Source organism: Phocoena phocoena, chromosome 11, assembly GCF_963924675.1.
Source record: "Phocoena phocoena chromosome 11, mPhoPho1.1, whole genome shotgun sequence".
Taxonomy (NCBI): Eukaryota; Metazoa; Chordata; class Mammalia; order Artiodactyla; family Phocoenidae; genus Phocoena; species Phocoena phocoena.
In genome coordinates, this window is record NC_089229.1 from 48,475,664 (window position 1) to 48,503,162 (window position 27,499).

General features: G+C 40.6%; 1 protein-coding gene and 1 pseudogene across 1 annotated transcript; both read left to right on the forward strand.

Annotated features, from left to right (window-relative positions):
- The first annotated feature begins 395 nt into the window (after positions 1-395).
- Positions 396-5,332, forward strand: IL22 (interleukin 22). Its single transcript, XM_065887722.1, has 5 exons — positions 396-581; positions 1,486-1,551; positions 1,663-1,806; positions 2,734-2,799; positions 5,225-5,332. The coding sequence occupies exons 1-5, from the start codon at positions 396-398 to the stop codon at positions 5,330-5,332; spliced, it is 570 nt and encodes a 189-aa protein (XP_065743794.1).
- Positions 5,333-23,602: 18,270 nt separating this feature from the next.
- LOC136131267 (52 kDa repressor of the inhibitor of the protein kinase pseudogene) lies at positions 23,603-25,198 on the forward strand (annotated as a pseudogene).
- Positions 25,199-27,499: the final 2,301 nt, after the last annotated feature.

The following is a 27,499-nucleotide window of genomic DNA, read 5'->3' on the forward strand; positions in this document are numbered from 1 at the left end:
AAGCATCCTCTGGGCCCTAAAAGTGACGTTTTAGGGAAATGCTGGCGTATCAAGTTGGGAAAGCTAGGAAGTGGTGCTTTGCGGGCTCCTATGGTGGTTAGGTAGTTCTCAGAAGACAGCACTGGAAATTAGATAATTGCTGATGTCATATTTTTCACACACACAATTTGGTGTCCTGGAGGCTATAAAAGCAGCATCTTCTACCTTCCCATCACAAGCAGAATCATTGAAAGCAAAAGGTAAGTCCTCCAACAAACTTGGTATGCATGCTTGTTTGTTGGGGGTGACACTTCTTGAGACTTACTTTTTTCCTTTATGTTGTTTTTGCTTCTTGTTCTCTTGATACCAGGTTCTCCTTCCCTAGTCACCAGTTGCTCGAGTTTGTGTTGTCTACAATGGCTGCCCGGCAGAAATCTATGAGCTCTTCCCTTATGGGGACTCTGGTGGCCAGCTGCCTCCTCCACATGGCCCTGTGGGTGCAGGGAGGAGCGGCTGTGCCCATTGTGTCGCAGTGCAGGCTCGACAGGGCCAACTTCCAGCAGCCTTACATCACCAACCGCACCTTCGCGTTGGCTCATGAGGTACTCATCTCACTCTTTCTCTCTTTCTTTTGCATCCTTATCTACCTGGAAGCTGAATAGTTCTTAAAGTTTCTTCAGAGCACATCTAAGATCTTTAAGAAACCAACATTTATCTCTACTGGTAGACCAGCCATCATATGCTCTGTCTCTTCTGAGACTTTGTGGAGATCTTCCAATGTACGCCTTTAGGATGCGAACATTGAGTTTTACCCTGAAAGGAGCCATTTAGTAGCTCATCTTACTATTTATTTTTCCCTTTATTCCTCTAAGCATTATTTTATTTTATTTTTTGAAGAGAAAGAAAATGACATTTATTGAGCACTTACTATGTTATGAACTCTATGCTAGGAGCTTTAAATCCATTTTTTTTTAAACTGAGGTATAGTTGATTTACAATATTATTTAAGTTTCAGGTGTACAACACAGTGATCCACAATTTTTAAGGATTTATAGTTATTATAAAATATTAGGTATATTACCTAAGCTGTACATTATACCCTCATATTTATTTATTGAAGTCTAGTTGATTTACAATGTCGTGTTAGTTTCAGGTGTACAGCACAGTGATTCATATATATATGTATATATATATATACATATATATATTCTTTTTCAGATTCTTCTCTCTTGTAGGTTATTACAAAAAATAGTTTCCTGTGCTATACAGTAGGTCCTTGTTGGTTATCTGCTTTATATATAGTAGTGTGTATATGTTAATCCCAAACTCCTCATTTATCCTTCCTCCCAACACCTGAGCATTATTTTAAACTCATGCACATATCTGAATCCTTTCTTTAGTCCTTATGTGGCTGCTCTGGGGAGAGGGGATAGAGTACAGCTCTACTTACAGACATTTCTTCTAGCTCCTTGACGTCCAGGCACTTAGTCTTTTCTTCTCTTCCAGGCTAGTTTGGCAGATAACAACACAGATGTTCGTCTCATTGGGACCAAACTGTTCCAGGGAGTCAAGGTAAGCCATAGGCATGATGCCACTCAAGGTTGTTTGGAGCGGTGGTGAGGATGGGTTGGGTCTTCTGAATGTCGCCTAATATGAGCCCTGCTGTTTCACTTTCACTAACAGATGATGGAGCGCTGCTGTATGCTGAAGCAGGTGCTGAACTTTATCCTTGAAGAGGTGCTGCTCCCCCAATCCAATAGATTCAAGCCCTACATGCAGGAGGTGGTGCCCTTCCTGGCCAGGCTCAACAAAAAGCTAGGCCAATGCGTAAGTTCCTTTCCCAACCTAAGTCCACCCGCTCCCAGGTGCCCCCCCTGCCTCTTTCTTCTGCATGGAGCCCTTTTCTTTCCCACCCTCGTTTGTTGCCCCTCCCATGCTGGCAGTTAGAAGTGCCTCAGTAACACCATTACAGGAATCATTGGGAGTCACAGAATGTTTACTTTTGCTTTAATTGAGTCACACTTTGAGTTGATGGTGATGGACAGGGTCTGAAAGACCACATGGAGCTTATTTGTCCCTGGGAAAAACCAATTCGGGTTATGTGAGATGAGAAGGGAGTTGGGAGCTGTAAGGAAAAATACCAGTTGGTGCAAATGAATCCACTGAGTATAAGTTGATGGAGGGAGGGAACTGGAAAGAGAGAAAGAGGGAAACAAGAAGATTTAATATTTGGTGGTAGGTGGGTGAAGACTGCTGTGCTTTTGATATGGGAAGGGACAAAATCAGAGGTGTGTGAACTCGATGCCTCTGAACATTTAAAACTATGAAAAAAAGATTTGAGTGGAGTAAGCAGAGCAAAGAGGGCCTAGTATTTATTGCGGAGTGCCCTGTTCACATAAGATGCTTTATGTATGTTTCTTGTTCTGAGCATGCATTTTTGATGAGTTGCAGTTATGGTTTTATTCTTGACAGGATTTGCATAAACCACTCCACTCTTTCCACAAACTTCAACCTCAGTAGGGTTTCCCAAAAGTGAAGTGAGGTCCCATGTAATAGAAATGACTGGACTTTGGTGTCCAAGGAAATTCAAGAGCTCAGAAAATCTAGGCCACTGGTGAAATCTAGGTCATTGTGGGCAAATTTGCTAAGCATATTAATTCCAGGTGAATGTAACTTACCTCATTTAGGGGCGCTGAGGTTCAAAAGCTTCAGTACGGCTGTGTTAAAATTGTTACTCTGGTTTTCATTTTGTAGCATATGGAGTGTGACAACCAGAATATCCAGAGAAATGTACAGAATCTGAAGGACACAGTGAAAAAGGTACTACTAATAACTGTTAATGCTAAATCATTTGCTAGAAGAGACAAATGTTGTTTTCCTTTCCTTTCTTTTCTTTCCTTTTTTTCCCTCCATGTCATGATTTTTTACTTGATTCTCCTGCCATTGGGTTGACTATTTAGGTGCATATGTGTTTATATGTGTCTATATGTTTATAAGTCAATTTCCAAATTTTGCAAATCATAGAATTCTAGAACTGGCTAGGAACTTAAATCATCTAATCTCATCACCCCATATGCCACTCACTGGCAGAGCCAGAATAGAATGCAGGTCTTCTGAATCCCATCCAGGCCAGAAGCAATGGATATTATATTTAGTCTCATTAATTCTAAGGGAAATTTAAGATTCCTACTGATTCATTTAATCTGAAGAAGCATTTGTTCAAAACCAGAAAAGTGTCTGGGGGTAAATTTATTTGAAATAATTTTTGAAGTCATTCATTTGAAGATTTAAAACTTGGAGAAATATAGCCAGAACAACCATAACAAAAGAGCTGGACGTGCATATAGGATGAATTTCTGGAATGATTGATACTTACATTTAACTGTTATAATATAATACCCAATATCTATTGATTTTAATTTAAAAGCAAAAGTGAACAACCCCCAGTTTCTTTTACACCGTTTCAAATAGAATGAAAATACTAGTAACGGATTCATTATAGGGAAATGAAAGTCCGAGCTGGAAACCCTCTTTTCTTCCTCTCTCATTTTCCTTCCTTTCTAGTCTCCTCCCTCCTTCAACAATGCCCTAGTGAGCATCTATCTGGTATAGGTTAGTGTATATTTCAACAGTGAAAGATATTGTCAAGTGGCCTATTTGAGGAAAAGAACAATGGTGGAAGGGTCAGGCCAGCAACTGTGACTCATCCAAAAACCAGAGGTATGATTAGTAGCAGCAAAAGTGATGATTTGGCAAGCAGGTACAATGAAACCTCAGAAACATGAAGGCTCTAGTTGATGGAATTTTCAGGAACAAGCGTAACCTCAATTCCCCCTTTTTTCCATCTTGATGTTTTTTATAAAAAGTCTTTCTTCCTGAACATGCTTTAATGAACGTGTCTGGCTCTTCCTTTGATAACTGAAGGATTTGTTGTTTTTCATTGTGAAGATCAACTCTCTTTTTATAGAATCATTAGCTAGACGTGGAGGGCTGAATATTAGCATGCCATAGCCAAGAAGTACTTTGCGCTTCTGGTTTGAAAAATCCCTCATGTCGGCTTACTTTGTTGTCTTTAGAAAAGTGAAGTGTGGGAGAGAAAAATCTGATGGTGATCTGTGTGGGAAAACAGATTTTAAATCTTTTAATCCATTTTGAGAGAATTGACTTTCACGTTTGCCACCGGTTGCCACGTGGAAGAGCAGTTATGCTTTTGTTTTTCCCTTTAGCTCCAGAAAGCATAGTGAGAGGAATGTTATTCAGACAAATCGCAGCATGAGGAAAAACTGGTCAACGCTGTCTGAAACGGGAGGGTTGTCTTGGGGGGTAGTAATTCCGTCACTGGAGGTAAAAGCAGAGAGCAGGCTATAGCAGAACGGATGACACACAGTAGGGCAAGAGAAGCTTTAAAATTCTTTATAATCTTGGGAGTCTTTGAGATATAAAAATGATCTCTTGGCATTATGTCAAAGGAAGTATGGAAAGATGGAATGGTGGAAGAAAGCAGGAAGAGAAAGGAGACCGCAATCTAGATGACAGTGATGACTTAGGGTTGTTGTTTTCTTTGAGGTAATCTTGAGCACATTTAATAGATTAGATGAATTTCAGAGGAGGATGATTTGGACTTGAACTTGGGTTCCCTCACCCATGGAGTTTGAAAGCCTCATTTGCCTGCTGCTTGGAAGGAGGAGGAAAGAAGGGGTGTTAGAAGTCGTATCTGGCCTTCTACTCTTAAAGCAACTGGATAGGATGCATTTGGTATTTTCCCCATAAATGTGAAAACCTGTTTTTTCTACCCCTCGGTCAAGAAAGTGGAAACAGAAAAAGCCCATGTGTATTGGTAATGTGCAGTTTGGATACAAGGCTGTTTGAACTAAGTGGTTATATGTAACTGGTTGGTCATAGACAGTAGTGGGCATGGGAGGTAGGGCAAGGAGGATGAGTGGCACTCTGGGTCCCCCAGATCCCAGCACAGCCTCTATCTGCTTGCTCTGGTTAGGAAGTGGTTTGAAACATCATCAGCTTAGATTGATGCCCACAGGTGCCCTCTCAGTTCAGATAGCCATACTTTTAAAGTCTTTGGCAAATCACGTACACTTGCTAAAAGGGTATTATTACTGATCTTTTACAGAAGGCTAAACCTTGGTTTCTGTCCCAGCAACCTAACCATCTCATCTCCCTCTAATTCGTTTCTCTTTAGAAAACATGGTATAAATGCTGAAATACTTGTGTGTTCTTATTTTCACAGCTTGGAGAGAGTGGAGAGATCAAAGTAATTGGAGAACTGAATTTGCTGTTTATGGCCCTGAAAAATGAATGCACTCGTCCAGGGCAAAGCTCGAAAATGGATAACTAACGCTTCTTGCCTGTTAGAAATAACAATAAGATCCCCTGAGGTTTTCTTTTATCAAAAGAAAAAGGGGACGCCAAACTCCACAGTCCTGTGTGGATTCTAAACAAACCCCTGCTTAGCTTAAAAAAGAGAACAATGTCACTTTTATCCATACGACAGAAGGTAGACCTTCCAAGCATAACGAAATCTATTAATAGATAACATTTTATCGTAGTTGGTGTTTTATACACAGAAATTTAATTTTTAAGCAGTTGTCTATTTCCCCACAAAAAAGATTACTTTCCCATCTCTTTAGGGAAAAGCCCCTAAATAATTTCATTTCCATAATCAATAATTTATATTTATGAATTAATTTATTGTTATAAGTACCTGTCTTATTTATGTCATTTTACTAATATGGGTTTATTTATAGAAGCATTATAAGATATTTCTACTTAATCATAAGGCTAATATTAATATTTATGATAATAATTATGGAGCTATATATGATATGTTTATTTTATCTCAATAAAAACTTCGGTATCCTAAATCTTGTGGTTTTGTGATTTTTCCCCCTTTAATATTACCACCACCACCACCATCATCATCATCATCGTGTAATCATTTCTATTTGCTAAATGGGCCCAGAACCTGTATAAATGATTTTATTCCTGACTCTAAGTAAATGAGGTGGCTATTAGTATTATCCACATTTTACAGATGAGAAAACTGAATCAGAAACATGTTAAAAAACATTGTGTCACTATAAGCAGTGGACCCTTATTAAAGCTAGGTCTAACTGATTTCTGGGGGAATCTGTTATACTACCTATATAGACTTGTTTTGTTTTGTTTTGTTTTTCATTTTAACATCTTTATTGGAGTATAATTGGTTTACAATGGTATGTTAGTTTCAGCTTCACAACAAAATGAATCACTTATATATATACATATGTTCCCATATCTCTTCCCGCTTGCGTCTCCCTCCCTCCCACCCTCCCTATCCCACCCCTCCAGGCGGTCACAAAGCACCGAGCTGATCTCCCTGTGCTATGCGGCTGCTTCCCACTAGCTATCTACCTTGCGTTTGGTAGTGTATATATGTCCATGCCTCTCTCTCGCTTTGTCACAGTTTATCCTTCCCCCTCCTCATATCCTCAAGTCCATTCTCTAGTAAGTCTGTGTCTTTATTCCTGTTTCACCGCTAGGTTCTTCATGACATTTTTTCCCCTTAAATTCCATATATATGTGTAAGCATACGGTATTTGTCTCTCTCTTTCTGACTTACTTCACTCTGTATGACAGACTCTAGGTCTATCTACCTCATTACAAATAGCTCAGTTTCGTTTCTTTTTATGGCTGAGTAATATTCCATTGTATATACGTGCCACATCTTCTTTATCCATTCATCCGATGATGGACACTCAGGTTGTTTCCATCTCCGGGCTATTGTAAATAGAGCTGCAATGAACATTTTGGTACATGACTCTTTTTGAATTATGGTTTTCTCAGGGTATATGCCCAGTAGTGGGATTGCTGGGTCATATGGTAGTTCTATTTGTAGTTTTTTAAGGAACCTCCATACTGTTCTCCACAGTGGCTGTATCAATTTACATTTCCACCAACAGTGTAACAGGGTTCCCTTTTCTCCACACCCTCTCCAGCATTTATTGTTTCTAGATTTTGTGATGATGACCATTCTGACTGGTGTGAGATGATATCTCATTGTAGTTTTGATTTGCATTTCTCTAATGATTAGTGATGTTGAGCATTCTTTCATGTGTTTGTTGGCAGTCTGTATATCTTCTTTGGAGAAATGTCTATTTAGGTCTTCTGCCCATTTTTGGATGGGGTTGTTTGTTTTTTTGTTATTAAGCTGCATGAGCTGCTTATAAATTTTGGAGATTAATCCTTTGTCAGTTGCTTCATTTGCAAATATTTTCTCCCATTCTGAGGGTTGTCTTTTGGTCTTGTTTATGGTTTCCTTTGCTGCGCAAAAGCTTTGAAGTTTCATTAGGTCCCATTTGTTTATTTTTGTTTTTATTTCCATTCCTCTAGGACGTGGGTCAAAAAGGACCTTGCTGTGATTTATGTCATAAGAGTGTCCTGCCTATGTTTTCCTCTAAGAGTTTGATAGTTTCTGGCCTTACATTTAGGTCTTTAATCCACCTTGAGCTTATCTTTGTGCATGGTGTTAGGGAGTGATCTAATCTCATACTTTTACATGTAGCTGTCCAGTTTTCCCAGCACCACTTATTGAAGAGGCTGTCCTTTCTCCACTGTACATTCCTGCCTCATTTATCAAAGATAAGGTGACCATATGTGCGTGGGTTTATCTCTGGGCTTTCTATCCTGTTCCATTGATCTATCTTTCTGTTTTTGTGCCAGTACCATACTGTCTTGATTACTGTAGCTTTGTAGTATAGTCTGAAGTCAGGAAGCCTGATTCCTCCAGCTCCGTTTTTCCTTCTCAAGATTGCTTTGGCTATTCGGGGTCTTTTGTGTTTCCATACAAATTGTGAAATTTTTTGTTCTAGTTCTGTGAAAAATGCCAGTGGTAGTTTGATAGGGATTGCATTGAATCTGTAGATTGCTTTGGGTAGTAGAGTCATTTTCACAATGTTGATTCTTCCAATCCGAGAACATGGTATATCTCTCTATCTATTTGTATCATCTTTAATTTCTTTCATCAGTGTCTTATAATTTTCTGCATACAGGTCTTTTGTCTCCTTAGGTAGGTTTATTCCTAGATATTTTATTCTTTTTGTTGCAATGGTAAATGGGACTGTTTTCTTGATTTCACTTTCAGATTTTTCATCCTTAGTGTATAGGAATGCCAGAGATTTCTGTGCATTAATTTTGTATCCTGCTACTTTACCAAATTCATTGATTAGCTCTAGTAGTTTTCTGGTATCATCTTTAGGATTCTCTATGTATAGTATCATGTCATCTGCAAATAGTGACAGCTTTACTTCTTTTCCGATTTGGATTCCTTTTATTTCCTTTTTTTCTCTGATTGCTGTGGCTAAAACTTCCAAAACTATGTTGAATAAGAGTGGTGAGAGTGGGCAACCTTGTCTTGTTCCTGATCTTAGTGGAAATGCTTTCAGTTTTTCACCATTGAGGACAATGTTGGCTGTGGGCTTGTCATATACGGCCTTTATTATGTTGAGGAAAGTTCCCTCTATGCCTACTTTCTGCAGGGTTTTTATCTAAATGGGTGTTGAATTTTGTCAAAAGCTTTCTCTGCATCTATTGAGATGATCATATAGTTTTTCTCCTTCAATTTGTTAATGTGGTGTATCACGTTGATTGATTTGCGTATATTGAAGAATCCTTGCATTCCTGGAATAAACCCCACTTGATCATGGTGTATGATCCATTTAATGTGCTGTTGGATTCTGTTTGCTAGTATTTTGTTGAGGATTTTTGCATCTATGTTCATCAGTGATATTGGCCTGTAGTTTTCTTTCTTTGTGACATCCTTGTCTGGTTTTGGTATCAGGGTGATGGTGGCCTCGTAGAATGAGTTGGGGAGTGTTCCTCCCTCTGCTATATTTTGGAAGAGTTTGAGAAGGATAGGTGATAGCTCTTCTCTAAATGTTTGATAGAATTCACCTGTGAAGCCATCTGGTCCTGGGCTTTTGTTTGTTGGAAAATTTTTAATCACAGTTTCAATTTCAGTGCTTGTGATTGGTCTGTTCATATTTTCTATTTCTTCCTGATTCAGTCTTGGCAGGTTGTGCCTTTCTAAGAATATTTCCATTTCTTCCAGGTTGTCCATTTTATTGGCATAGAGTTGCTTGTAGTAATCTCTCATGATCTTTTGTATTTCTGCAGTGTCAGTTGTTACCTCTCCTTTTTCATTACTAATTCTGTTGATTTCAGTCTTCTCCCTTTTTTTCTTGATGAGTCTGGCTAATGGTTTATCAATTTTGTTTATCCTTTCAAAGAACCAGCTTTTAGTTTTATTGATCTTTGCTATCGTTTCTTTCCTTTTTCATTTATTTATGATCTGATTTTTATGATTTCTTTCCTTCTGCTAACTTTGGGGTTTTTTTGTTCTTCTTTCTCTAATTGCTTTAGGTGCAAGGTTAGGTTGTTTATTCGAGATGTTTCCTGTTTCCTAAGGTAGGATTGTATTGCTATAAACTTCCTTCTTAGAACTGCTTTTGCTGCATCCCATAGATTTTGAGTCGTCGTGTCTCCATTGTCATTTGTTTCTAGGTATTTTTTGATTTCCTCTTTGATTTCTTCAGTGATCACTTCGTTATTAAGTAGTGTATTGTTTAGCCTCCATGTGTTTGTATTTTTTACAGATCTTTTCCTGTAATTGATATCTAGTCTCATAGCATTGTGGTCGGAAAAGATACTTGATACAATTTCAATTTTCTTAAATTTACCAAGGCTTGATTTGTGACCCAAGATATGATCTATCCTGGAGAATGTTCCATAAGCACTTGAGAAAAATGTGTATTCTGTTGTTTTTGGATGGAATGTCCTAAAAATATCAATTAAGTCCATCTTGTTTAGTGTATCATTTAAAGCTTGTGTTTCCTTATTTATTTTCATTTTGGATGATCTGTCCATTGGTGAAAGTGGGGTGTTAAAGTCCCCTACTATGAAAGTGTTACTGTCGATTTCTCCTTTTATGGCTGTTAGTATTTGCCTTATGTATTGAGGTGCTCCTATGTTGGGTGCATAAATATTTACAATTGTTATATCTTCTGCTTGGATCGATCCCTTGATCATTATGTAGTGTCCTTCTTTGTCTCTTCTAAAAGTCTTCATTTTAAAGTCTATTTTGTCTGATATGAGAATTGCTACTCCAGCTTTCTTTTGGTTTCCATTTGCATGAAATACCTTTTTCCATCCCCTTACTTTCAGTCTGTATGTGTCTCTAGGTCTGAAGTGGGTCTCTTGTAGACAGCAAATATATGGGTCTCATTTTTGTACCCATTCAGCCAATCTGTGTCTTTTGGTGGGAGCATTTAGTCCATTTACATTTAAGGTAATTATCGATATGTATGTTCCCATTCCCATTTTCTTAATTGTTTTGGGTTCATTATTGTAGGTCTTTTCCTTCTCTTGTGTTTCTTGCCTAGAGAAGTTCCTTTAGCAGTTGTTGTAGAGCTGGTTTGGTGGTGCTGAACTCTCTCAGCTTTTGCTTGTCTCTAAAGGTTTTAATTTCTCCATCAAATCTGAATGAGATCCTTGCTGGGTAGAGTAATCTTGGTTGCAGGTTTTTCTCCTTCATCACTTTCAGTATGTCCTGCCACTCCCTTCTGGCTTGCAGAGTTTCTGCTGAAAGATTAGCTGTTAACCTTATGGGGATTCCCTTGTGTGTTATTTGTTGTTTTTCCCTTGCTGCTTTTAATATATTTTCTTTGTATTTAACTTTTGACAGTTTGATTAATATGTGTCTTGGCGTATTTCTTCTTGGATTTATCTTGTATGGGACTCTCTGTGCTTCCTGGAATTGATTAACTATTTCCTTTCCCATATTAGGGAAGTTTTCAACTATAATCTCTTCAAATATTTTCTCAGTCCCTTTCTTTTTCTCTTCTTCTTCTGGAAGCCCTATAATTCGAATATTGGTGCGTTTAATGTTGTCCCAGAGGTCTCTGAGACTGTCCTCAGTTCTTTTCATTCTTTTTTCTTTATTCTGCTCTGCAGTAGTTATTTCCACTATTTTATCTTCCAGGTCACTTATCCGTTCTTCTGCCTCAGTTATTCTGCTATTGATCCCATCTAGAGTATTTTTCATTTCATTTATTGTGTTGTTCATCATTGTTTGTTTCATCTTTAGTTCTTCTAGGTCCTTGTTAAATGTTTCTTGCATTTTGTCTATTCTATTTCCAAGATTCTGGATCATCTTTACTATCATTATTCTGAATTCTTTTTCAGGTAGACTGTCTATTTCCTCTTCATTTGTTAGGTCTGGTGGGTTTTTATCTTGCTCCTTCATCTGTGGTGTGTTTTTCTGTCTTTTCATTTTGCTTATCTTACTGTGTTTGGGGGTCTCCTTTTTGCAGGCTGAAGGTTCGTAGTTCCTGTTGTTTTTGGTGTCTGTCCCCAGTGGCTAAGGTTGGTTCAGTGGGTTGTGTAGGCTTCCTGGTGGAGGGGACTAGTGCCTGTGTTCTGGTGGATGAGGCTGGATCTTGTCTTTCTGGTGGGCAGGTCCACGTCTGGTGGTGTGTTTGGGGTGTCTGTAGACTTATTATGATTTGGGGCAGCCTCTGTGCTAATGGGTGGGGTTGTGCTCCTGTCTTGCTAGTTGTTTGGCATAGGATGTCCAGCACTGTATCTTGCTGGTTGTTGAGTGAAGCTGGGTGCTGGCATTGAGATGGAGATCTCTGGGAGATTTTCGCCGTTTGATATTATGTGCAGCTGGGAGGTCTCTTGTGGACCAGTGTCCTGAAGTTGGCTCTCCCACCTCAGAGGCACAGCACTGACTCCTGGTTGCTGCACCAAGAGCCTTTCATCCACACGGCTCAGAAGAAAAGGGAGAAAGAGTAGAAAGAAAGAATTAGTAGAAGTAGAAAGAAAGAAAGAAAGAAAGGAGGGAGGGAGGGAGGGAGCAAGGAAGGAAGCAGGGAATGAAGGAAAAAAAGAAAGAAGACAAAGTAAAATAAAATAAAGTAAGATAAAATATAATGAAGTTATTAAAATAAAAAAATAATTATTAAGAGAAAAAATAACAAAAAAAAATGGATGGATAGAACCCGGAACAAATGGTGGAAGCAAAGCTATACAGACAAAATCTCACACAGAAGCATACACATACACACTCAGAAAAAGAGGAAAAGAGGAAAAAATCATAAATCTTGCTCTCAAAGTCCACCTCCTCAATTTGGGATGATTCGTTGTCTAAAGGAGGGAAGGAAGGAAAGAAAGAACGAAGGTAACGTAAAATAAAATAAGGTTATTAAAATAAAAAGTAATTATTAAGAAAAATAACAGGACGGATTGAACCCTCTGAGAAATGGTGGAAGCAAAGCTATACAGACAAAATCTCACACAGAAGCATACACATACACACAAAAAAAGGAAAAGGGGAAAGAATAATAAATCTTGCTCTCAAAGACCACCTCCTTAATTTGGGATGGTTCTTTGTCTATTCATGTATTCCACAGATGCAGGGTACATCAAGTTGATTGTGGAGCTTTAATCCGCTGCTTCTGTGGCTGCTGGGGGAGATTTCCCTTTCTCTTCTTTGTTCTCACAGCTCCCAGGGGCTCAAGCTTTGGATACGGACCCGCCTTTGCGTGTAGGTCGCCGGAGAGCGTCTGTTCTTTGCTCAGACAGGACGGGGTTAAAGGAGCCGCTGATTCGGAGGCTCTGGCTCACTCAAGGCCGCGGGGGAGGGAGGGGCACGAAATGCGGGGCGGGCCTGCCGCGGCAGAGGCCGGCGTGACGTTGCACCAGCCCGAGGCGCGCCCTGCGTTCTCCCGGGGGAGTTGTCCCTGGATCCCGGGACCCTGGCAGTGGCGGGCTGCACAGGCTCCCCGGAAGGGGGCATGGATAGTGACCTGTGCTCGCACACAGGCTTCTTGGTGGCGGTAGCAGCGGACTTAGCGTCTCATGTCTGTCTCTGGGGTCCGCACTTTTTGCCGCGGCTCGCGCCCGTCTCTGGAGCTCCTTCAAGCAGCGTTCTTAATCCCCTCTCCTCGCGCACCAGGAAATAAAGAGGTCAGAAAAAGTCTCTTGCCTCTTCGGCAGGTCCAGACTTTTCCCCGGACTCCTTCCCAGCTAGCCGCGGCGCACTAACGCCCTGCAGGCTGTGTTCACGCCGCCAACCCCAGTCCTCCTCCGGTGCTCCGACTGAAGCCCGAGCCTCAGCTCCCAGCCCCGCCCGCCCCGGCGGGTGAGAAGACAAGCCTCTCGGCTGGTGAGTGCCGGTCGGCCCTGATCCTCTGTGCTGGAATCTCTCCGCTTTTCTCTCCGCACCCCTCTTGCTGTGCTCTCCTCCGCGGCTACGAAGCTCCCCCGCTCCGCCACCCGCAGTCTCCGCCCGCGAAGGGGCTTCCTAGTGTGTGGACACTTTTCCTCCTTCACAGCTCCCTCCCGCTGGTGCAGGACCCGTCCCTATCCTTCCGTCTCTGTTTATTCTTTTTTCTTTTGCCCTACCCAGTTACGTGGGGGGTTTCTTGCGTTTTGGGAGGTCTGAGGTCTTCTGCCAGCGTTCAGTAGGTGTTCTGTAGGAGTTGTTCCACGTGTAGATGTATTTCTGGTGTATCTGTGGGGAGGAAGGTGATCTCTGCGTCTTACTCTTCCGCCATCTTCCCGGAAGTCCCCTATAGACTTGTTATGTTGATTCAGCATGTGATTCTGAAAGGAAAAAGGTAAGACATTGTAAAGAATCCATCTGCCTTACTAGCAGTTTGCTAAAAGGAAGGAGTAATGCTGCTGGGGGAGAGATATACGTCGCCTCTATTGCTGTAGATGAACTGCTTTTAGTTCTATGTTGAGCTTGTTAGGAAGGGCATCCTCCAGTTTTCCTGTAAGTCAGGGAGGTAAAGGGGAAGCTGACTGAGTCTGGGGAGTCTTATCTGCTAGTGGAGTTTAGCCCTGATAGAGAAGTCTGTGAGTGGAAGATGAGCAAGATATCATGAAGCACACATGAGGGGGGAAAGCTGGATGTCTTCAAGATTTGTACGGTGGTACAGAGAAGAGAGAGGAGAGATAGAGATAAAAGTTGGACTAGTTCTGTCTAGAATAATGGACAAATGACACCAGCACTGAAGCATGTATAGGTCTTTCCATAAAAGGCGAAAGCCAGTGGTCAGCTGTCTAAAGTGTTTCCTTCTCCATAAAATCAGGAACCCTGGGACTATTCTACAGGTCACTCACCAATTATTTGCCAAGTTCCTGCAGGATGAGGTCAAGACTGGTGATGATTAAGTTATAGAGAACAAACAAGTGGTAACCCGTGGGGAGGGGGAAGAGGGGAGGGGCAATGTAGGTGTAAGGGAGTAAGAGGTGCAGACTGTTAGGTATAAAATAAGCTACAAGGATATATTGTACAACATGGGAAACGGTGAATATTTTATAATAACTATAAATGGAGTATAACCTTTTAAAAATCCTGAATCACTAGATTGTACGTCTGTAATGTATATAATATTGCACAGCAACTATCCATCAATTAAAAAAGACTGGTGGTGATTGTGAGCACAAATGTAAATTGCAGATTCACTCGTGGATAAAGCGGAGTTAATACTTTTGGGTATGGGCTCCAAATGCTTAAAGGTACCAAAGCTAAGCTTCAGGGTTGATGGGATGAGAATTATTTCTGGGATAAGCTGAGGTTTAGGATTCTTTCCGCTCTTCTTCCAAATGAGTCTCAGTGTAATGATTTGAGAAAAATTTGGTATCGTACTTATTTTTGACCAGTCTTCTAGAAATCGAGCCATAAGTGGAAGAAGACCTTTAAAATTGGATTCACAAACACTTCCGTCCTAGGACAAGGAGTCTGAAATAAAGAGATTTAAAAGTTCCGAATGCCAATGGACATAAGTCATGAGGTGCCAGGATCCTCTTCAAGTCTGGAGGGAAGTGCTGATAAATTTGGCAGCGACATGAAATAGTTCAAATTCCTCATAGGGAGTCTCTACGTAATCATTGGCAGCTGTTTGGCATCCGTGGCAGTGGCTAGCATTTGGCTGGCACTGTCAGCACTGCTCTTGTTCTTGGCAGTGGCAGAAGCCTTGGATGCCTCCTCCCCCAGCGCCAGATGGTAACACCCAGGTATTTCAGAAGACTAATTTGTGAGCTTGTGTGAGACCCAAGCCCCCTGAGACACAAACCAGCATTTAGGACTGAAGAGAAGCCATTGGAGGGTTTCAAGTGTGGGAAAGACTTGATATGACTCATGTTCCATAAATATCACTCTGGCTGCTGGGTGGAGAATAGGTCTATAGAAGGGGTAAGAATAGAAGCAAGGCCAATGCAATCGTCCAAGGAGAAAGTGGTGATTGTACTGAAGTACATGGGGGTAGAGCCAGAGAAAACTCATTGTGACTATGACACTCGGCTTGGTTGCCTGGGACATATGAGCTACGTATGGAGCCGATTCACTAACAGGAAAAGTGTTAGTTTTTCTCCTGGTTTTTCATTTATACTATAGTATTCATTCATATACAGTGCTTCATATAGGAATGAAAGTAAAGACAGTGATTTTGCCCTGAAAGCAGGTTAAAATGTTAAGATTTGAGTGCAGACAGTTAAACGAGGAGAATGCAGTGATACCAAGGGTTGAAAGCTGAGGTCCTGTGTCCTAGAGGCAACCATCAATATAGTGACTTTATCTTTAAAATCGACTTCAAAGAATGTTTATTGTTGAAAAAAACAGGTAGGCAAGGCTGAGATGACTGATCCTAATTGCCTAATTGTATTACTGCTACACCCTGAGGGCTAGGTAGACTGTAACTGGACCAAAGGGGTTCACTGGATTGTCTTGTCAACTTGCTCAACAGTCTCATCAATGAAAAATTGCATCAACCCAAGAGAGACAGGATCCTCAAGAACTCCATTTCTATAGGAATGAGGTTTAGTCACTTTACCAGGTGAAGGACTCCATCCAGTGAAGGTGCAGGCAGGAGGTAAGAGGAAAACGGAATGGGTGGTGGAAGAAGGAATTCATGATTATTATTTTAGGTCCTGTGAACAGCTATAAAAATAGGAACTATAGCAGATATGGTTTCTGTTATTCATTCTTTGTCCTTGTTTCTCCTCCTCCTCCCTCCCCTCTTACATGAAGAGTGCTAATGGGGACTGATATTTCAGTTTTCAGGTGGAACTATGACCACATTTACATCATCCCTACAGTGTAGTTGATGAGATTCTGAGTAGTTCCTGTGCTGGAAACAAGCATTTTTCACCTGCACAAAGAAAAGAGTGGGTGCTGAGGACAGAAAGAACGGATTATGCCAATCTGGCCCTCTACATCCATCCTCTGTTCTTTCCCACTCTACTTTGTCCCCAGAGAAGCTGACATACACGAATTGCCCCCTATATGTGCTGGCTGTCTGGCTTTTGATTGCATTTGGCAAGTGAAAAGAAGTTAGCAGGAAATTGAAAGAAGAGAATAAAGTTAGGATATGTATTCCTCTGGAATCCTCTGGCTAAGTTGCCATGCAGGTTGGTTGTATATTCTACCCAAAACCTCAGCTCCTTGCAGACAGCCCTGTTCCATATAGTTCTCTTTCCTGGTTCCGGAAATTGCTCTCCACCCTGTTCACTAGCAGGCTTCCATCTATTCTTAGCTTCAGGGCATCCCATTACTTCTTTATAGGGTTCCTTAAACTCTTTCCACACCTTAAAAAAAGCCAATCCCTTATTAAACTTTTTCAAATGCAATATTGTAAATCAACTATACTTTAATAAAAAAAAATTTTAAACATAAGTTGGTGCAGCCACTATAGAAAACAGTATGAGGTTCCTTACAAAACTTAAAATAGAGCTGCCGTATGATCCAGCAATCCCACTCCTCGACATTTACCCAGAAGCGATGAAAACTCTAATTTGAAAAGATACATGCACCCCAATATTCATAGCAGCATTACTTACAATAGCCAAGACATGGAAACAACCCAAGTCCCCATCAACAGACGACTGGTTTAAGAAGATGCAGTATATACATACAATGGAATGTTACTCAGCCATAAAGAGAGTGAAATATTGCCATTTACACCAACATGGATGGACCTAGAGATTACCATATTAAGTGAAGTAAATCAGGCAGAGAAAGACAAACATTATATGATATCACTTATATGTGGAATGTAAAAAATAAAACAAATGAATCTGTATACAAAACAGAATCACAGACATAGAAAACACACTTTGGGTTACCGAAGGGGAAAGGGAGGGGGAGGAGGGACAAATTAGGAGCATGGGATTAACAGGTACACACTACTATACATAAAATAGATAAGCAAAAAGGATTTACTGTATAACTCAGGGAACTGTATCCAATATCTTATAATAACCTATAATGGAAAATAATCTGAAAAAATATATATATAACTGAATCACTTTGCTGTATACCTTAAACTAACACGATGTTGTAAATCAGCTATACTTCCATTAAAAAAACAACTCTTTTCCATTATCCAGTTTGAATGTAACTTATGTTTTCTGCTGGGATTCTGGCCTATATATCTCTGTTCTCTCTTCCATTCTCCTCCCAGCTCCCACCTAGTAGTGGGATGGAGTAGTAGGATGGAGTCTGCTAGTTTAGATATTGTTTACGGACAATAAATAAAGCCAGTTTTTGGCATATCTAAGTTGTGTGCAAATGTTTGACCCTGTAATGAAGCAAAATCAGTGGTATTTTGGTTTCTAAAATCAAAATAGTTTTCTTTTTGTTTGTTTGTTTTTTTTGCGGTATGCGGGCCTGTCACTGTTGTGGCCTCTCCCGTTGCGGAGCACAGGCTCCGGACGCGCAGGCTCAGCGCCCATGGCTCACGGGCCCGGCCGCTCCGCGGCATGTGGGATCTTCCCGGACCAGGGCACGAACCCGTGTCCCCTGCATCGGCAGGCGGACTCTCAACCACTGCGCCACCAGGGAAGCCCTGAAATGCTTTTTTGAGTTGTTGTTTCACCTGTGACATTTTCATCTTGCCATCGCTGCAGATGCTATTTTTTGGGCACCATGAGTGCGCAGGAACTTTATGAATCTCACATGGCTGCTTGACTCACTGACACCCTTAGGCATTTCAATTCAATGTAGTTAATTAAGCAACTATTTAAATCATAGGGTATGCAAGATCTTCTGCTCATACAGCTTAATATCAGAAAAGCAAATAACCCAATCAAAAAATGGGCAGAAGACCTAAATAGACATTTCTCTAAAGAAGACATACAGATGGCCAACAGGCACATGAAAAGATGCTCAATATCTCTAATTATTAGAGAAATGTAAATGAAAACTGCATTGAGGTATCACCTCACACCAGTCAGAATGGCCATCATTAAAAAGTCTACAAATAATAAACGCTGGAGAGGGTGTGGAGAAAAGGGAACCCTCTTGCACTGTTGGTGGGAATGTAAATTGATACAACCACTATGGAGAACAGTATGGAGGTTCCTTAAAAAACTAAAAATAGAGTTGCCGTATGATCCTGCAATCCCACTCCTGGGAATATATCTGGAGAAAGCTCTAATTTGAAAAGATACATGCATACCAATATTCATAACAACACTAATTACAATAGCCAAAACATGGAAGCAACCTAAATGTCCACCAACAGATGAATAGATAAAGAAGATGTGGTATATAAATACAGTGGAATATTACTCAACCATAAAAAAAGAATGAAATAATGTAATTTGTAGCAACATGGATGGACCTAGAGATTATAATACTAAGTGAAGTAAGTCAGACAGATAAAGACAAATACCATATATCATTTATATGTGGAATCTAAAAAAAAGAAACAAATGAACATATTTACAGAACAGAAAGAGACTCACAGACATAGAAAACAAACTTATGGTTACCAAAGGGGATAATGGTGGATGGGGGAGATAAATTAGGAGTTTGGGATTAACATATACACAATACTATGCATAAAACAGGTAAACAACAAGGACCTACTGTACAGCACAGGGAACTATACTCAACATGTTATAATAACCTATAATGGAAAAGAATCTGAAAAAAATATATAGATAGCTAGATATAGATATGTATAGATATAGATATATACATATATGTATGTATGTAACTGAATCAATTTGCTGTACACTTGAAACTAACACATTGTAAATTAACTATATTTCAATTTTTTAAAATGTCTTCTCTGTGAAATTTTCTCTTTTTCTTCCCTTTTACAACCTAGTCATAGTTAATTGCTCCATCTTCAGGACTGGCCAAGCATAATCTATATCTCTCTCTTAGCATTTATCACACCAAAGTTTAATTATTTACGTGTCTATGTTGAGAACGTTTCAAGGACAGGAACTATTGTTCATCTTTGTATTCCCGGAGCTAAAAATGCCTGGCACTTTACAGGTGCTTGGTAAATGTTTAGTACATGAATGCATAGAGGATGGGATAGGATTCTGGGCCCAAGGACCTGGAAAAGCAAAGGGTTGGAGACATGAAAGGGGACAGAGGGCTCAGGGGAAGGTCAGATGTCCAGTGTGGCTAGAACTTAGGTTGCGTGGGCAGATGTATGAGGCACCTGGGCTAAGGCAATTCCTTACTAGAATCTAAGCTCCGTGAGGTTAAGGGTTTTGGTTTGTTTTGCTTACCAACTGGAGTATTGCCTGGAACATAGGAGGTGCTCAATATATATAAGGTCTGCATATATGTATATATATCTCCTATCTTATTGATAAGATCTGCTATGAACAGTAGAATGGTGAGTGTGTGTGTGTGTATAATTTTGAAGGAATTAACAAATATACTGATTCAGAGCAGAATCACGGAAGACATTAGCACCAAAACAAATCTGTAAGAAGGATAAGAGACCTCTCATTAGCTGGTTCCTGTCATCAGAGAACACCCAGGCCTGTAATACAAAAACACGGATACATTTAAAAGCAGTAAAGTGAACAGCTGGTGTGTAGGAAGTTATGAGAGAAAGATACAGAACAAAAAGTAGCCAGCACTCCCTGACTGCCTTTTGGTCTTCTCTCACCTCACAGGGCATTCCATGGTGATGATGGAGGTGCAATCAGTAATCCAACAGTATTTACTGAGCACATACCATGGGCTAGTCTGTTTGGAACCATGGCAGCAGCAATGACCAAGCAGAAAAAAATTCCTGCCCTGATAGAGCTTAGATTTTAGCAAAGGGAGATAAGCAGTAAACAAAATGCATAAGTGAAAGATATGTAAGATAATGGTAAGGAGTTTGGAAAAATATAAAACAGAAAAAGGAAACAAAGGAGCAAGGAGTGAAGTTAATTCTCATTAGGGCACTGTATTAGTCTGCAAGGGCTGCCATAACAAAGTACCACACAGGCGGAGTGACATAGTTCTGGAGGCTAGAAGTCTGACATCAAGATGTCAGCAGGATTGGGTTTTTTTTTTGTTTGTTTTTTTGCGGTACGCAGGCCTCTCACTGCTGTGGCCTCTCCTGTTGCAGAGCACAGGCTCCAGACACCCAGGCTCAGCGGCCATGGCTCATGGGCCCAGCCGCTCTGCGGCATGTGGGATCTTCCCGGACTGGGGCACGAACCCGTGTCCCCTGCATCAGCAGGCGGACTCTCAACCACTGCGCCACCAGGGAAGCCCCAGCAGGATTGGTTTCTTCTGAGGCCTCCCTCCTTGGCTTATAGATGGCCACTTTCTCTCTGTGTCCTCACATGGTTTTTCCTCTGTGTATGTCTGTGTCCTAATCTCTTCTTATGAGGGCATCAGTCACATTGAATCAGGGCCTGCCCAGATAGGTAATTAACTTGATTACCTCTTTAAAGACCCTACACCTCCAAACACAGCCACCTTCTGGGGCGCTGGGGGTTAGGACTTCAACATATGAATTTTGGAGGGACAACCTTCAGCCCATTAACAGGTATCCTAGGAAAGCCTAGCTGGGAAGGTTGTATTTAAGCAAAGACTTGAAAGACTTAAAAGAGCTGGCCGTGCAGATATCTGGGGTGGGGTGGTGTGGGGTGGGGTGGAGTGGGGAAACATTTCAGGTAGAGGGAACAGCCAATGCAAAGGCTCTGAGCTACAGGCATCTTAGTGAGTTTGAAGAGCAACAAGGAGGTATTGTGGCTAGAGGAGGTGAGCAAAGGGGAGAGCATGAGGAAAAGCCAAAAGGCAAGGAGAATAGCAAAATCAGACAGGCCCTTAGGCCATTGAAAGGATTTGGCTTTTACTCTGAGTGTGACAGGAAGTCCTTAAGGGAGAAATCATGCTTCTAGTGGCTGCAAGTTCAGGTTCAAGTGCATTGCTTAGTCTGAGTAGAGTCTAACAGACACTTATGCTGACTGCCCCAGAACCACAGGGCTAAAGAGATGGACCAATGATTAATACATTTTGACAGAAAAGATACATCTATTTCTAGGACTCTTGCTATTGTGATTTCTAAACTCTGTCTCGATTCTTGCAGTTATTACTGCCAAACTTCTTTTTGATGCACTTAGAAAATGAGGTAAAAAGCTATTTTTAAGTCACGTACTTGGATAAAATTTTGGAGGATGCTTGGATTGATTTATCCATTGTGTATCCTTTTCTTCTGTGGGGCTAAGAGTGAGGGGGACAGCAGCAGAGGTCTATTTCTGTCATCCATTGTGGTGGTTACTATGGGAAATCTGCTTCTGACTTCTTATTTTTTATTTTGAAATCATGGTTAGGGTACCATATTCTTTGCAGTTTTTAGGGATGACATGCCTTTCGTTGCCGGAGAATAAATGGCCAGTATGTACACTACCATCATGTCAAAACTGAAAATGCTAAGATAACTAAAAATCTACAAAGCTATGAAGAAGATCGGTACTGCATAATAGCTATTGGAATGGATAATACTTTTTTTGTATTTGTGTGTTGGTTTATTCTCACACTGCCCATCAGAAGATCTTGGACTCATACATACATAATGTTTATTTATTAACCCAGAGTCAAAATGGTACAGTGGAAATACCACTGGATTTGCCGTTCGAAGACATGGGTCAAACCCAGGTGTGCTACTTCCTGTTTTTGTGCCTTCAGACAGCCATTTAACCTCTTTCAGTCTCAGCTCTCTTACCTGTGAACTGAGAAAAACAAGGCCTTCTTTACCTTTTATAGAAATGTTGGGAAGACCAAGTAAAGGAAAATCTTTATGAAGAATTACATAAAATTAGATATTCCTGTAGTGAATATACAAGGGCTAAAAAATATCACAAAAAATTTCATTTTACTATTCCTTAGGTTTTTTTCTTTTTGCTCCTTTTTCCTTAAGTCTCTGTTTTCTGTGATCTCCACCACAGCCTCAGACACTCCTTGTATCCTGCTCTCCAGTGTGGAGGGAGGCTGCACAGGGAGTGGGAAACACATGGGCCTGGAGTCTTAAACACATGGATGGAATCCTCTGCCTTTTTGAGCTGAGTGTCACTGGGCATGTGATTCAACTTCCCCAGACCTCAGATTCTTCGTCTGTAAAATGGAACAGTACCAGATGCTCTAAGCTTAACTATATTCTCAAGTATAATGGGAAGCATTTAGTTATACCTCGAACTTTAGGATATAAAAACATTCTCCTCCCAACAAGCTCCAGTAAGCCCGGGAGATGACAAGCACTCAGTTTAAGTACTTGGTGACTGAGTCAATTCATGATGAAGGGTGAAAACACAGAGTACCAGCCACCCAGCACAGGGCTGGGAGCACAGGCTGAGACTGTCAGTGCATTTCCACGCATGTTTCCTCTTCATGCTGCTCATGCATCCAACCTCAGTAGCTCCCTCTTTTCCCGTGCAGACCATTGACAGCACTCTTCTTTCCCTCTCTAACCTGTTCTCATCCATCCCTCTGAGGCTGTAAACATGAGATAAACAGGTTTCCTGGGTGGAAGTGTTCAATAGAATGGGATCTACCATTTCTCAGGGGTCAAAAACCAAAGCTATCATTGTACTGGACGTATTTATCTATCTATGACTATTTCTTATCTATATCTTCTGGATCTATCCTGGGAAAAACATTGGATTTCAGTGGGTTTTGGGGTTGTTTTTTTTTTGGATGAGTGGTTTAAATAGATCCATCTGCTTCTTATTTACATCTGTGTTGATTTTAGGATTTATGATCCTGAGGAATTATACCAATCACTGAGGTCGTTAAACATCGTATTTCAACAAATTTAAGATACAATATATTGGAAGTTGCAGCATTATTTCATTTACCACTAAGAAAGGAAAAAAATGTTGCTGAATAAACTATGATGCAACGCTTTCTTAACATTGAGCACTTGGCTGTTGCTTTGCAAGAAAACATGTATTTTTGGTCATTCTTCCAAAGACAAATATTTGCTTCTCTAAAAGCAGATTTGCAGTCCACTGCTGTTCTGTGCCTTTCTGTGAACACATTAACTTTAGTTTCAATGCCAAATCATAGGGTGTCTTTCCAAAGGCATTTGAACAGTATGAAAACTCAACACCCACAGTAACAACCATGCACGCAGTTCAGCGGAAGTGATGACGTCATTAGGGACCGCCCAGAACGGACTCCTGACACGGTGATATAATTGTAAGACTCCATGGATTATAAAACAGGCTGGGGTCCCCTCCCCGGCCCCCGACGGGCTGGCGGGCCGCCCTGAGGAGGCGGGGAGGGGAGGGCTGGGCCGCCGGCTGGCTGACGGCGATGCCGAACTTCTGCGAGGACCCCAATTGCACGTGGAAGCGCACGCAGTCGGACCTGGCTTTTTTCAGGTTCCCGCGGGCTCCAGCCAGTTGCCAGAAGTGGGTGGAGAATTGTAGGAGAGCAGACTTAGAAGATAAAACCCCCGATCAACTAAATAAACATTATCGATTGTGTGCCAAACACTTTGAGACTTCTATGATCTGTAGAGCTAGTCCTTATAGGACAGTTCTTCGAGATAATGCAATACCAACAATATTTGATCTTACCAGCCATTTGAATAATCCACACAGTAGACACAGAAAACGAATAAAAGAATTGAGTGAAGATGAAATCAGGACACTGAAACAGAAAAAATTGATGAAACTTCTGAACAGGAACGAAAACATGAGGAAATAAACAACAGCAATGCTCAGAACCCCAGTGCAGAGGGGGGTGAAGAGCAGGAGGAAGACATTTTACCTTTAACCCTTGAAGAGAAGGAAAACAAAGAATACTTAAAATCTTTATTTGAAATTTTGATTCTTATGGGAAAACAGAACACACCTCTGGATGAACATGAAGCTGATGAAATCCCAGAAGGTCTCTTTACTCCTGATAACTTTCAAGCACTGCTGGAGTGCCAGATCATTTCTGGCGAAGAGGTTCTGAGAAAGTGCTTTGGGACAACAGCAGTGAACACATTGTTCTGTTTGAAAACACAGCAGAAACGGATGCTAGAGGTCTGTGAGAGCTGCGGTAACAGATTTTGATTTCATTGTTACCATTGTTGTTCTTAAAAATGTTCTATCTTTTACAAGAGCCTTTGGGAAAAATCTTCAGGGGCAAACTTCTGATGTCTTCTTTGCAGCCAGTAATTTGACTGCAGTGCTGCATTCACTAAATGAAGTGATGGAAAATACCGGTTTATCATGAATTTTGGTTTGAGGAACTCACAAATTTGGCAACCAAACTTTATATTCTGATAAAACTCCCAGGGAAATTTCGCAGAGCTCAGCACAGCTGGAATCTCAGCTAACCTCTGAGAGTTACTATAAAGAAACTCTAAGTGTTCCAACAGTGGAGCACATTATTCAGGAACTGAAAGATATATTCTCAGAACAGCACCTTAAAGCTCTTAAATGCTTATCTCTGGTACTCTCTGTCAGGGGACAGCTCAAATTCAACACATCAGAGGAGCATAGTGCTGACATGTACAGAAGTGATTTACCTAATCCTGACACGCTCTCTGCTGAGCTGCATTGTTGCAGAATCAAGTGTAAACACAGAGGGAAAGATATAGAACTTCCGTCCACTAATTATGAAGCCCTTCATCTGCCAGGCAACAAGATTTTTCCTAAAGTTAATGCATTGCTGAAGGTCCTATGTATTCTTCCTGTGATGAAGGTTGAGAATGAACGCTATGAAAATGGGTGAATGGGTCTCAAAGCATACCTGAGGAACACTTTGACAGACCAAAGGTCAAGGAACTTGGCTTCACTTAACACAAATTTTGATATAAAACACAATTTGGATTTAATGGTGGATACATATATTAAACTCTATACAAGTAAGTCAGAGCTTCCTACAGATAATTCAGAAACCACTGAAAATACCTAAGAGACTTTTAAAATAGGCTTTCTCTTATATTTGATATTTGAAAAAAATCTGTAAGAAATTTGACACTATCTTACAGAAAAGTTATAAGGTGTACGTAGGCCACTTAATCACTGAATATCTTGACCTGTAGGCCTCCCATTGAGTACATTAGTCATTGATAATCTGCCTGTTTAAATGGTCCGTTTGAAGTCCCATGCTTTGGAGACCTAACTCTTCTTCCAGAAGATAGCGTTGAAAGTACCACGTTACACTCTGTGTGATCTCTGCTAATGGCACTTTGGACTTGTATTAGTTAAGTCATTTTACACATAACATTTATCACTGTGGATCCAGCTGTCAGGTACTGAATTATCAGTTCTTTGAAGAAATAAATTTTGAGGAGGTATGGGAGCAAGGAATACATTTTATAAAACATTACAATGAAGCTCATGACTGACCTTTGAATAGTAGGAGTTTTAAGTATGCTGTTAAAAATCTGTAAGGGACAGTTAAGAAAATTATCAGACTGTAAGAGAAACGTGTGAGTTCGCCAAACAAGGATTTCAGTGTAGATTTTGTCTTTATCAAATGGAGTTAAAGGAACAAGTTATAGTTAAAGTTTGAAAGGAAGAGCCTGCCATTGTTGTTCCACATCTTGTTGTTGCTGTTTACATTCCTTTGTTGAGCCTCATCTTCATAAGCTTTTTGGCAGGTATATGTTGAACACTTCTGTTTCATGGTCAAGACAGGATCAGAGGCCATGGATACTGACAACCGGTTTGTCTGTTTTCTTCTGTCTTTTTCCATGACTGTATCTACTGCCTCATCTTGATTTACAAGCAAAACCTAGAAACTACAAAAATAAATGTTTTGTGGTTTATCTAGGAATAATACAGAAAATATTGCCATTATTTTTGGTGAATAAAATCAATTTGGTATAGCTTATTTCAACCTAAATAAAATGTGAATTTTGTTTTTTAAAAAAAAGAAACAGGCTGGGGTTTCAGAGATACTAACGTGTGGAAGGAATGCATCTTAGAGTCAACAAAATGGTTTAGCAAATTAAAAATCCCCAATTGTTTTTTCCTCCAACAGTGGGGCATCTGCAAAGTTGTATCATCGAGGACTCAAAGTGAGCTGTGATTCTCTGCGTGAGCTGGTGTGCTCATTTTGCTTATTGGACGTGCTTGACCGTCAGAGAGGGCTGCTAGCATTCTTCTGGGTGGGAGGGCAATGGCTGTCATGCTGGCGTTTGGGAACGGGGGCAGTCGGTTGTGCTTTGGGGCAGATAAAGCGTTTGAATGTTTTCCTGTATATTACATAGGAGTCGCAGCCCTGAAATACCCACTTAATTGGTTCTAGTCTGCCTTCTGGATGTGTGTGGGATAAATGGAACTCCTCATGCCCACACACTGTGACATGTCAGATCGTTGTCCGTCCTTCCCTTTTCTTGCTTTCTTCAACCATTTCCCAAAGCTTCTCAAGGATTGTAATGAACTTGAATATTATACAGGTATTACACATGCATTTTGCTATGGTCTGAATGTTTGTGTTTTTCTCCCTTGCCCCCAATTCATATGTTGAAACCTAGACCCCAAGGTGATGGTGTTTTGGAGAGGTGATTAGGTCATGAAGGCAGAGCGCTTATGAATGGGATTCGTGCCATTATGAAAGAGGCCCGACCACGTCAGGATGCTGTGAGAGGCTGGTGGTCTGCAACCCAGAAGAGAACCCTTCCTAGAATGTGACCATGCTGACATGTTGATCTTGGACTTCCCAGCCTCAAGAACTGTGAGAAATAAATTTCTGTTATTTGAAAGCTACCCAGTCTGGTATTTTGTTATAGCACCTAAACAGACTAAGACACATTTATTGTTTAAAAAATAAGAATGAAATAGCTACCACTTGCAGAGTGCTACTATAGCTGCCATCGTGCTAAGTGTTCTATTTATATTGCTGTATTTTTTGCTCATGACAACCCTCTGCAGTAGGTATAATTATTGTCCTGTTTAATGATGACAAAAACTGAGGCTTAGAGAGGATTAGTAACTTTCCCAAGGCCATACAACTAATGAGAAGTGGATTTGAGTTTCAAAACCAAATCTCCTTGTAATTAACAGCATTTTTTATACAGTTCTGTATAAGAAACTTGTGAACGTGGTATAATAAAAATCGATCCAAATGAGCAGAAACTTCTCTTTTAAATTGGTGCCCGAAGGACATTATGGACTTATTCCAATAGTTCTGTTATTCAGGACACTTTTGGAACCCCCTTTTGGAATTGTCTTCAGGGCCTGTGCTTTGAGTATCCTATTCAAAAGG